The sequence below is a fragment of the Mchenga conophoros genome, linkage group LG3 (assembly GCF_057382185.1).
Source record: "Mchenga conophoros isolate Kocher_MC1m ecotype Shallow Benthic linkage group LG3, M_conophoros_male_GT1.1, whole genome shotgun sequence".
Taxonomy (NCBI): domain Eukaryota; kingdom Metazoa; phylum Chordata; class Actinopteri; order Cichliformes; family Cichlidae; genus Mchenga; species Mchenga conophoros.
In genome coordinates this window covers 44,936,774-44,948,383 of record NC_140528.1, presented here as the reverse complement: position 1 = coordinate 44,948,383, position 11,610 = coordinate 44,936,774, and the positions used below count along the sequence as shown (strand labels likewise).

General features: G+C 40.7%; 1 protein-coding gene across 1 annotated transcript; it reads right to left on the bottom strand.

Moving 5' to 3' along the window:
- Positions 1-484: 484 nt before the first annotated feature.
- LOC146578930 (scavenger receptor cysteine-rich domain-containing protein DMBT1-like) lies at positions 485-6,050 on the bottom strand. The gene is made up of 6 exons (XM_085267864.1): positions 6,002-6,050; positions 4,182-4,568; positions 3,607-4,038; positions 1,369-1,755; positions 794-1,225; positions 485-546 (listed from the first exon to the last, which is right to left on the bottom strand). The coding sequence occupies exons 1-6, from the start codon at positions 6,048-6,050 to the stop codon at positions 485-487; spliced, it is 1,749 nt and encodes a 582-aa protein (XP_085123990.1).
- Positions 6,051-11,610: the final 5,560 nt, after the last annotated feature.

Sequence of the window (11,610 nt, the reverse complement as noted above, 5' to 3'; positions counted from 1 at the left end):
CAGAAGTGAGTGACAGGTGGTATGAAGCAGACTTGTTTGGGCATTTTTTGTTGTGTCGTTTTCTGTTTACTGGGGTGGAAAGATTGTTCCTTACAGCCAGTGGATGGAACTGGGTACTGGAAAATTTTGAACAACTTCAGTATGATCGATTTTAATTCTCTTCATGCAGCTAATATTAAATTAAATCATTATCTCTTAAGATACAATTTATGTTCAAATATAATGCCTGTAAATGTCAAAAAGGCCTTAAAATTTTAATTAAAAATAAACATCTGTATTATTTTGTAAATAATTATCAAAAAACCAGAACAGATACAATGATTGAATTCATGTCCAAAAAAGAAAGAGCTTGTGGGTAAAACATGTAGCATAAATCAAAAAAATCATAGTTGTTGACTGCAAACCTGTCAGCTAATATCAAGAGCTGTGGAAACGCATTGCAGTTTGGTGTTTTATTTTGGTGTTGTCCCACTTTAACGAAAACTCAAAAGCCTCCCAATTTACCATCACAAAGAGCTGAAAGAAGAGTTGGTTCAAGTGCAAAGCCTGTAAAGAGTAAAAAATCATCCAAATTTGCATTTTAAATGGAAAATGATGGACTTTTGGTTGGGTTTACAGTAAGGCTCCAAGATATTGTCTGTAAATAAAATATTCAATGTGAAAGAGCTTGTGGGCAAAACAGTGTAACATAAGTCAAAGCTATCATAATCGTAGACTGCAAACCTGTCAGCTAAACATCCTGGACATATAATCAAGCAGTGGGACTTCAGTGTAAGCAGCTGCACAAATTTACCTTCACAGATGACACCAGCGTCCTCAGAGTGTCCACAGTTGTGAGATCCAAATCCTAAGTGCTGGCACTGAGTGAGATTTGATTCACTGCCTGAGCAACTGACATCATCCAACCAGATGGGTCCGGTGCCCTGACCAAACTGAGCATTTGCTGGTGCTGAGACGACCCTGCCGCAGCCCAGCTGTCTACACACCACCTGAGCATCCACTAGGTCCCATAAATCATCACACACCGTCCCCCACTGCCCACTGTGGAAGATCTCCACCCTGCCAGAACACGAGCTGTTTCCTCCAACCAGGCGGATGCGCCCCTCCACTGCTGCACTGTTGCTCACTGCTGTTGTAGAAGTGAGCCTGACCTGATTGGCTGTAGAGGTCTGCGGTATTGGAGCAGGTGTGGTTGAAGAAAGTGCAGATGTTGTTGTGTTCACCTCTGTTTACAGTCAATACATAAATGAATAAGTGAGAGTACTGCGGTAAAGCTGAGAGCATTTTCCTTCTGAACAGTTGAATTTAGCGGCAGGATGAAAAAGATGAATTTGTTACAGTGTGATCATGCTTAGAGGGCAACAATACCTGCACAGTATGCAAGGTGGCACGCAGATGGCCTCTCAAGTTTGTAGACGTAGTAGTTTCCATAGCATAGTTTGACTTGGATGGTGTGTGATGGAAACTGGCAGCAGCTTCCAGACCAGTTGTTGCACACAGTGCGATTTACAGTTTCACCTGGCTGTGAGGGATGAGGTTGTGTTATCCACAGAGGAGCATGGGTTCCACACCTGTTTGAGTCTATACACCTCTCGGGAATACGAGCATTGGAGCTCCCCAGAAACAGGCGGTACCAGCCTTGCCAGTTAATAGATTGATCACAGTGTAGGTCCTGAGTGTTTGTGTTGTTTGTTGAACGCCATTGATCATTCAGCACAGTGTAGTTGTAACAAGGATCGACACTTTGGGGATATCCTGAAGGATGAAAAGAAGTCATCTTTTTAAACAATCACACACACTGATAGATGCATTGGGGACAAATTGGGTTCAATGTCTTGGCCAAGAAAGCTTCGACATGCAGACTGAAGGAGCAGGGATGAAACAGCGTGTTTGTACCGGTCTTAAAGATTTCTGTTGTGCATATCTTTAACTAAATTGTCTCTTTAGTTTCCAAACTTTTTTTGTTCAATACAATCAGTTTTTGGTATGAACACTGCAAAGATTTGACATCTAAATATTTGGCATGAAAAAAGTATTTAATTTCAAAAAAATCCAGACTATAATCAAGTGACATAATATCTCGACCTTAGACATGTGAGAAATATCTTAAAAGAATAGTTGAAACATTCATTCCACCCACTTTATTGTGTCAAATAAACTCAAAACAAGCCTTTCGGTGCTTCTTTCCGCATCGCCTCTTCCTCAATTTAAGAGAAAAAAAATCTTAAAACAACAGCAAATGTAAAAGATGATTCTTCTGGTCACAAGTCAGTCACAGGGCTTACAACCACACGGACATTTTAGAATCACCAGTTCACCTATCTTCAGGAACAGCAAGTCATCGAACTGTGGGAGGGATCCGAATTACCCAGAGAAAACCCACAAGGAGAGGCCTTGAAACCAGGGTCCACAGCTAAAAATGGCTGTAAAATACAATGTAAATTCCAACAGTGTGGCCATATGAATTAGTCTAATATGCATGTAAAGTGCTCAATTTACGGATTTATAAACAAAATAAAAAATAAAAGGCATATGTTCTCAAAAGAAGATTAATGATCTCGTTCATCGTGCTCTTGCTTACCCTGTTAGTGTCAAAACAAAATCAAGAAGACTTTTTGCTGGATATAAAATTGTTAGATTTGCTGAGACAGACAATTTATGTATTGCATACATGGTGTTGTTTCAGCAGGCATGAACACACATGAGCATGTAGGAACAGAGGATCACCGGAGAAAACTCCTTTTTTATTTTTCTCCTTCCCAAGTACCACAACAACAACGATATTCATTAGCGCCCTCCAGTGCTTCTAGTAAATGCATCTACAGAACAAAATGCAATAGTATGTGGACACAACACAGGGCCATAACATTTCAGTGCATGTCACATGTCCAGCAATCAGGGCATTTAATGCAGTCACATGGGTGTTTTAAGTCTTGGATATTATTTTGCTGCTCACAGTCAGAAAGAGGGACTTCCTGTGGACATAAGGTAAGGTTATAGAGGACCCACTAACTATGTTTCATGCAGCTGTGTATCAGTTGCAGAACCCACAGTGAAAATGTAGTCTAGAATGGATAAAGTTTAAGCATTTAATCCTGAAGTCCTGTTTCTACCAGGTGCAAGTATGATTGTGACCAAATATTGTTACTTAGACGTCTCCAGAATATGATTCTCACGGAGCCTGTAAAAGCAGGTACATGTTGGATAACATATATTTGAGTGGAGCAATATCAAGAGCTGTGGAAACGCATTGCATTTTGGTGTTTTATTTTGGTGTTGTCCCACTTTAACGAAAACTCAAAAGCCTCCCAATTTACCATCACAAAGAGCTGAAAGAAGAGTTGGTTCAAGTGCAAAGCCTGTAAAGAGTAAAAAATCATCCAAATTTGCATTTTAAATGGAAAATGATGGACTTTTTGTTGGGTTTACAGTAAGGCTCCAAGATATTGTCTGTAAATAAAATATTCAATGTGAAAGAGCTTGTGGGCAAAACAGTGTAACATAAGTCAAAGCTATCATAATCGTTGACTGCAAACCTGTCAGCTAAACATCCTGGACATATAATCAAGCAGTGGGACTTCAGTGTAAGCAGCTGCACAAATTTACCTTCACAAATGACACCAGCGTCCTCAGAGTGTCCACAGTTGTGAGATCCAAATCCTAAGTGCTGGCACTGAGTGAGATTTGATTCACTGCCTGAGCAACTGACATCATCCAACCAGATGGGTCCGGTGCCCTGACCAAACTGAGCATTTGCTGGTGCTGAGACGACCCTGCCGCAGCCCAGCTGTCTACACACCACCTGAGCATCCACTAGGTCCCATAAATCATCACACACCGTCCCCCACTGCCCACTGTGGAAGATCTCCACCCTGCCAGAACACGAGCTGTTTCCTCCAACCAGGCGGATGCGCCCCTCCACTGCTGCACTGTTGCTCACTGCTGTTGTAGAAGTGAGCCTGACCTGATTGGCTGTAGAGGTCTGCGGTATTGGAGCAGGTGTGGTTGAAGAAAGTGCAGATGTTGTTGTGTTCACCTCTGTTTACAGTCAATACATAAATGAATAAGTGAGAGTACTGCGGTAAAGCTGAGAGCATTTTCCTTCTGAACAGTTGAATTTAGCAGCAGGATGAAAAAGATGAATTTGTTACAGTGTGATCATGCTTAGAGGGCAACAATACCTGCACAGTACGCAAGGTGGCACACAGATGGCCTCTCAAGTTTGTAGACGTAGTAGTTTCCATAGCATAGTTTGACTTGGATGGTGTGTGATGGAAACTGGCAGCAGCTTCCAGACCAGTTGTTGCACACAGTGCGATTTACAGTTTCACCTGGCTGTGAGGGATGAGGTTGTGTTATCCACAGAGGAGCATGGGTTCCACACCTGTTTGAGTCTATACACCTCTCGGGAATACGAGCATTGGAGCTCCCCAGAAACAGGCGGTACCAGCCTTGCCAGTTAATAGATTGATCACAGTGTAGGTCCTGAGTGTTTGTGTTGTTTGTTGAACGCCATTGATCATTCAGCACAGTGTAGTTGTAACAAGGATCGACACTTTGGGGATATCCTGAAGGATGAAAAGAAGTCATCTTTACCTCAAGCAAATTTCACTGATATATGTGAAATTTACACAAGTCATACAACCCTTTTTCTTATGCTTTAAGGATAGACCATATTCAGACCGAATGTGATCAGACAGAGTTAATTCTGTCTGATCACAATACTTTTTTACCCTGGTAAAATATTATGAAATATATATTCCCTAGGTAGTGATGGCCAAATTAAGTTTTCTGATGCATTTAAGCTTGTATTGAAAAACATTTCATCACTAGAAGCTGTTCAGTACAGTCTTTGGTGACATCTGGTGGTCACAAATATGAAGAGCAGCGTGAATCTACAAATTCGAATGCACTGCTTTATTAGGACTGCCCACTCTATACAGCTGAATTGACAGTGACGTGCCGAATGAAGTTTCGGACATCATTGATCACTTTGTTCAGACAAACCAAGCTTCAACACAGTGTTTCTGAAACAATGAGTTGATTTTTTTGACACTTACACCAGAGCTTCAGCTTTAAATTGGCCATCACTACTCCTAGGCCCTAGGTATATAAATACAATATACCCTAGGACCTAGGTATATAAATACAATATACCCTAGGACCTACGTATATAAATACAATATACCCTAGGACCTAGAGTATATTGTATTTATATATCTGTTTAAAGTCATTCGGGTGTCCAGCATTGTATTTACCAAGGACTTAAGTTGTTGTTTAAAATTTGCAGGATGGTTGGTGGGGTTAAAGGCTGAATGACCTCGCAGGTCTAAGGGTTGCTATTTATGGTTTTTGTAATGTACTTTGTTTGGTTGTTTCATGTAACCTTGACAGGATCCCACCTGCGATAGGGAGTGACTGCAACTCAGCCATGAAGTGGTTGACCACACAAAACAGAGCAGTGTCAGTGGATGGTAAATGGTACTGAAAGCAGCTGTACATAATTGTCACAAATACTTTTTCCTTGATTGGTTTTCTGTGTGAAGAAATTCATGAAGTCCTTGCTAGTTAATGTTAAAGGAATGGTTTGCTCAACATAAATGACTTTTTGTCAGCTTGGTTACCGTGCTGAAGACAAACCTAGGGCTGTTCTTATTTACTTCAATCAGTGATGAATAGTAAGACACTAAGATTTTTTTCAGGGTAAATGAAGATCTCCTAAATACATGAATAGGACATGACTTTCAGTATAAATTCAGATGGAGAATGATCAAAGGTAAATGATTGAGGTAACTTTTGATGAGGAGTGATTTTGGTGCTTGTGTGAGACCCAGATAATCATAACAGACACACATGCAAAATATCACACATTATTGTCAGGTCCTGATCAACCTATTTTATCACAAAGATCAAATATTCTTTTAAGGAAAAAAAATGCCGGTCACAAACTAAATGTCACCCCCAAATGGCTTTTAATTGACTGCCAGCTGTTTTAGCTTACCTGCTGTCAGCAAGCTGAGAAGAGGCAGGATGAGCAGGGGGTGGAGCATGTTGCAGAGAGCCAATCAGGCGACTGAGCTGTAAGACACACCACACACGTAGTTGGATATCTCTGATTGGATAGAAAGTCACAATCCCATTCTCCCATCATCAAAACTTGGTATTCATCCTAATATTGTACATCATCCCACAAGGTGGATGAAATGTCTGTAAATTTCCATTTGTTTATCTAAATGTTTGAAACCCTCACCATCCAAAGAAGAAAATATAATCATTTGTGACTTGATATATGGACTGATAAATACCATACATTATTTCCTTTTGATGTGTACAGTTTGCTATTTGCCTCGAGCGTAATAACTTGTGTGTGTCTTTGTGATACAGTGCGGTTGTGGGTGATAGGAGTCACTTTTTAATTCTGCTTAAAAAAGTATTACAGTTTTATTGAGTCATTTAATGGACATCTAAAGTTTGAACGAACCTGTTTATTTTTGAAGAATTTGGTACCAACAAAAATGGAAATGTGGAAGATTCCCAACAAGCAAAATTTGGTTAAGACAACAATGTAGTAAAAATATCTCTAAAAGTTAATTCTGTTCATCTGGACGTAGCGTTTTGTGGGAGAAACATTTTGTCACTCATCCAAGTGACTTCTTCAGTCTCAGCTGACTGCAGGTTTCCCCAAATCTTATAAACAGTACATTTGCATAATGACTGAAACCAGCTCAGTGAAGGAACAATGGGCTGGGAGGTCAGTTCCTTAACCTCCTACCTGCTGTCCACATACGTGGACATCACATTTTGGGTTATTTAGACCAAAATACTCAATTTTGCTCTACAAGGGCCTGATATCCACTTACGAGGACACTATACTGCTACTGTTCTATCAAAATTTTAAACAAATATCCTTATGTGGCTCTGATTTCTCTTAAAAACAAAAATAAGGTAAAAAAAAAAAAATCTGGTAATTCTTTGTTTTTACATTCATCGGGCCCCAATATGCCCAAATATCAAAGAGAAATTAAAAATGCATGCCATGGAAGAGTTTGGATCAACAACCACTGACCAAAACCCACTGATCAATGGCCACTGATCAATGGCCACTGATCAATGGCCATGAGTACCATTCACAGAGAGTTGGGGAATGGCTGCAATCACAGCATTGTAAGATGGTGACAGATGTCCCCTTAGGCCCCCTCCTCGATTCAGAGATGGTCTTTCCCTTTTCACGTAAATGGCCTCCTTGACTCTGCGCTCAAACCAGCGTTCCTCCCTGTCCAGGATGTGTACACCCTCATCCTTGAAAGAGTGTCCACTGGCCTGTAGGTGTAAATAGACTGCAGAGTCTCGGCCTGACACGGTAGCTCTTCTGTGTTGTGCCATCCGCTTTGCCAGAGGTTGTTTGGTTTCCCCAATGTATAAATCCTGGCAATCCTCCTGGCACTTAACAGTGTACACTATGTTACTCTGTTTGTGTCGGGGGACCCGATCCTTGGGGTGGACCAATTTTTGGCGCAGCGTGTTTTGGGGTTTAAAAGCCACAGAATGCATGTTTAGAAAAATGCGTCTCAACTGCTCTGATGCTCCTGACACATACGGGATCACCATCTCTGAATTGAGGAGGGGGCCTACGGGTACATCTTTCGCCATCTTACAATGTTACAATCAATGTTGTGATTGCGGCCATTCCCCAACTCTCTGTGAATGGTACTCATGGCCATTGATCAGTGGGTTTTGGTCAGTGGTTGTTGATCAATGGTCATGAGAATTTGCATAGTAAAGATTAAGGAACTGACCTCCCAGCCCATTGTTCCTTCAGTGGGCTGGTTTCAGTCATTATGCAAATGCACTGTTTATGCGATTGGGGAAACCTGCAGTCAGTTGAGAATGAAGAAGTCACTTGGATGAGTGACGAAACGTTTCTCCCACAAAACGCTACGTCCAGATGAACAGAATCAACTTTTGGAGATTTACTTACCTGGATGATTGAGCATGCATCAAGACGTAGTAAAAATATAAGGCAAGGCAAGGCAAGGCAAGTTTATTTGTATAGCACAATTCAACAACAAGGTGATTCAAAGTGCTTTACAGAGACATTAGAAACAAGAACAAATAAAAAGCATGATTTAAAATTGATTAAAACAAGCAAATAAACTAACTAACTAATTAACAAACAAACAAACAAACAAACAAACAAACAAACAAACAAACAAACAAACAAACAACAGTATATAAAATCAAAACAGATAAAATCAGAACAGTAGATAAAATCAGTAGTTAAATGTAAATGTTATAATATTTAAAATAGCAATGTTGATATTCACACAATAAATGTTCTATATGAATTCAGCACAGATTTAAGGTGTTCTATTCACAAGTAAAGCATTAAGTTAATACAGTTTGCCCTATGCTCTAGTAAGTGTTGAAAGATGCAGCTTAAGAGTTCTGAAGCATGTCTTTATTAATTAATAACATGGAACAAAACAAAGGAGACAGGGATTCCTGGTACTGAAAAACCTTGGTAACCAGACACTCGTGGAATAAGTTGATGTCTTTTGTAAAGAAAAATGTGGGTAATCTGAGACGCCATTGATATTCAAGGACTTGCAAACCTAGTTTTTGGGTAAAGAAGAAAGAAAAAGGTCTTAGCTTTTAAAGCCATACGAGAATAAGTATAAGGTGATTTAAAAGTGATCAGGACGTCATCACAATAACAGGTTTTGAGTATCTTACAGTCAATCCAATTAGGACAAAAGCACAAGAGGAGTGATTACTATGAGCCAAAAACACTGAATTTCTTTTTGAAATGAAGATAAAAATAAATAGTTAAATGAAATGAAAAAAATCTAAAGTTTATGTTCGTGTTTCCTTAACTTTATCTGTTATATCTATTGATAAGGCCTCAGAGCTGCATGTTGATCTCAAACTGTTTCTGTATGTGTATTGTCCAGCTTATGCAGCTTGTTAACAGGCATAAAATTGATGTGTGGTATCTATGCCAGCTGAGCAGTCCTGTTGGAGCAGGGGTCTCAAACTCCAGTCCTCGAGGGTCGGTGTATTGAATCTTTTCAATGTGTCCCTGTTGCAACTTACCTGAATACAATTAGTATGTCATTAGCAGACTCGATAGAACTTAACTGCATGCTGAGGTGGAAATTCAGCCATTTGATTCATGTTACAGCAGCTCATGAGTGAATGAACATGGTGCAATAAAAGTACTTTTAGAAGTACAATTTTTCAAACACTTACATTTATTTAAATTTAATTGAGTAGCGTTAGGGGTTGCCACTTCAGCATGCAGTCAAGTTCTATACTTTTGCCAATGACCTACTAATTACATTCAGGTGTGTTGCAACAGGGACACATGGATATGTTTCAAGTCACCAGCCCTTGAGCACTTCAGTTTGAGACCCCTGTGTTAGAGGAAGAATAAGAGTACAAGTGCGCAGCTCATCTTACCTTCTGCAGCTCTGATGGAGGATGAAAGCTGATGTTCAGGAGGCTATCTGGTGGATCTGCAGTACTTGGACAGATCTGTCTGTTGGTGTCTCTGTGAGGACACCACTCTGTCTCTCTTTATGTACATCCGCTCCACTCTCCACACCCAGGAGGGGTGGATACAGAGGCGGCATCTACAGTTGAGCTACCTGATAGCTCCACTATCAGAGTTAATATAAAATGCAGCACAGATGGAAGACATGCGAAAAAACCCCCAGCTTCAGTATTACTCAACCCATAGCCAAGCTTGTACTTACATAGCCAAACCTGCTCCTAGGATAAGCCAGGTATGGAAACAACGTGATGATACCCTTTGACATTTCTCGAAGGACTTGTCCTACACAGACAAACACAAAGTGCAACCACTGTTAAAAGTCTAAATGCCACCTTCAGCAAAATAAATGTGGGAGATGCATAAAAAGAATTTATGAGATATAAATGTATGAAATAAGTATATCAGCATACCCATGTTCACGTGTCGTATGTGCCACTAATATCTTGACCATCTGCTATCCGTCAGGCTTTATATCCGAGCATACTGTATTAAGTTTGAACTGTCAGCTCGTTCAAACACACGTTAAAGTCCGTTTGGCTCGACACCACCGAACAGAGGCAGCAATATAACATAGCTAACATTAACAGTGCAGTGAATCCTGCTTGTGCCGTGATATTCAGGACTGCAGACCGAGCAGCATCACTGACTTTCAGCTTGTTGTGTTTGTGGATATATGACTGACTTTAACTATCCATAAAATCATCACATTCTCTGTAAGATTGAGGTCGACTATCTAACGGCGTATATTTTAAAGCAAAGGCTTTAAAAACCAAGCTGACGCTGAAAGTACAAACATCACTAATGTCACATAACTTTGCCGACATGTGGCCAACAGTAATGTTTTAATGTTCTTCATTATTAAACATCGTCGGGTCTGCCGTGATATGTTTCCAATGGGACTTCTGCTCATGAACCTCTACACACAGCGTCAGCAGACCGGGGCTGTACGAAGTCACTTTTATCTTTACACAGGACTGTAAGCTGTCGTCTGTGAGGCGTGAGCGGTTTTTGGTGGGGAATAGCTGCTCAAATACGTACAGTGAGGCAAAAAAGTATTTAGTCAGCCACCGATTGTGCAAGTTCCCCCACCTAAAATGATGACAGAGGTCAGTAATTTGCACCAGAGGTACACTTCAACTGTGAGAGACAGAATGTGAAAAAAAAATCCATGAATCCACATGGTAGGATTTGTAAAGAATTTATTCGTAAATTTTATAGAGTTGTCTTTGAGTGTTGTGAAGACAGTAGTGCTGGTCACAGTTGTGCTGATGAGCTGCTCTGTCTCCCTCATTGCTTTATTGTTTCTTCCAACAGACAGAAATAAATACATAAAGGATGAGATTAAAAACCAGTGTTTCATCACTTTTTGTTCAGAAACTGATGTTCTAGTGATGATCACGATGGGGCAAGCCTCCTGAACACAGTATGCAAACAAACATGAGCAGTCAAACGAGCTTGCAAAGAAAAGCGTCTGGACTTCTTTAAGTTACTTGAAGACGTTTCACCTCTCATCCGAGAAGCTTCTTCAGTTCTAAGGTCAAATGGTGGAGAGTCCCAGATTTAAACCTAGTGGGAGTGACCCCCCACAGAGGGACAAAAGGACCCCCTGATGATCCTCTAATCGCCTGAGCCAAGATGTGAAACTGGGCGTGGGTCCCAATCAGCCAGAGTTTCAGGTGAGTTCATTGTGAAACCTGGCCCCACCTTATCATGCGAATTCCTGAGATCAGATGGCCCAGGATGTGAGTGGGCGTTAAGGCGTCTGGGAAGGGATCTCAAAACTGGATTATAGATGGCAGAGAGTTGGTGTCATAAACCCCCGCCTCTGTTCAAAGATGGTCTCTCACAGTGGACATAGATGGCTTCTTTCACTCCTCTTTCAAACCATCTGTCCTCTCTGTCCAAAATGTGAACATTGGCATCCTCGAAAGAGTGTCCTTTATCCTTAAGATGCAGATGGACTGCTGAGTCTTGTCCTGTGGAGGTGGCTCTTCTGTGTTGTGCCATGCGCTTGTGAAGTGGCTGTTTGGTCTCTCCAATGTAGAGGTCTGGGCATT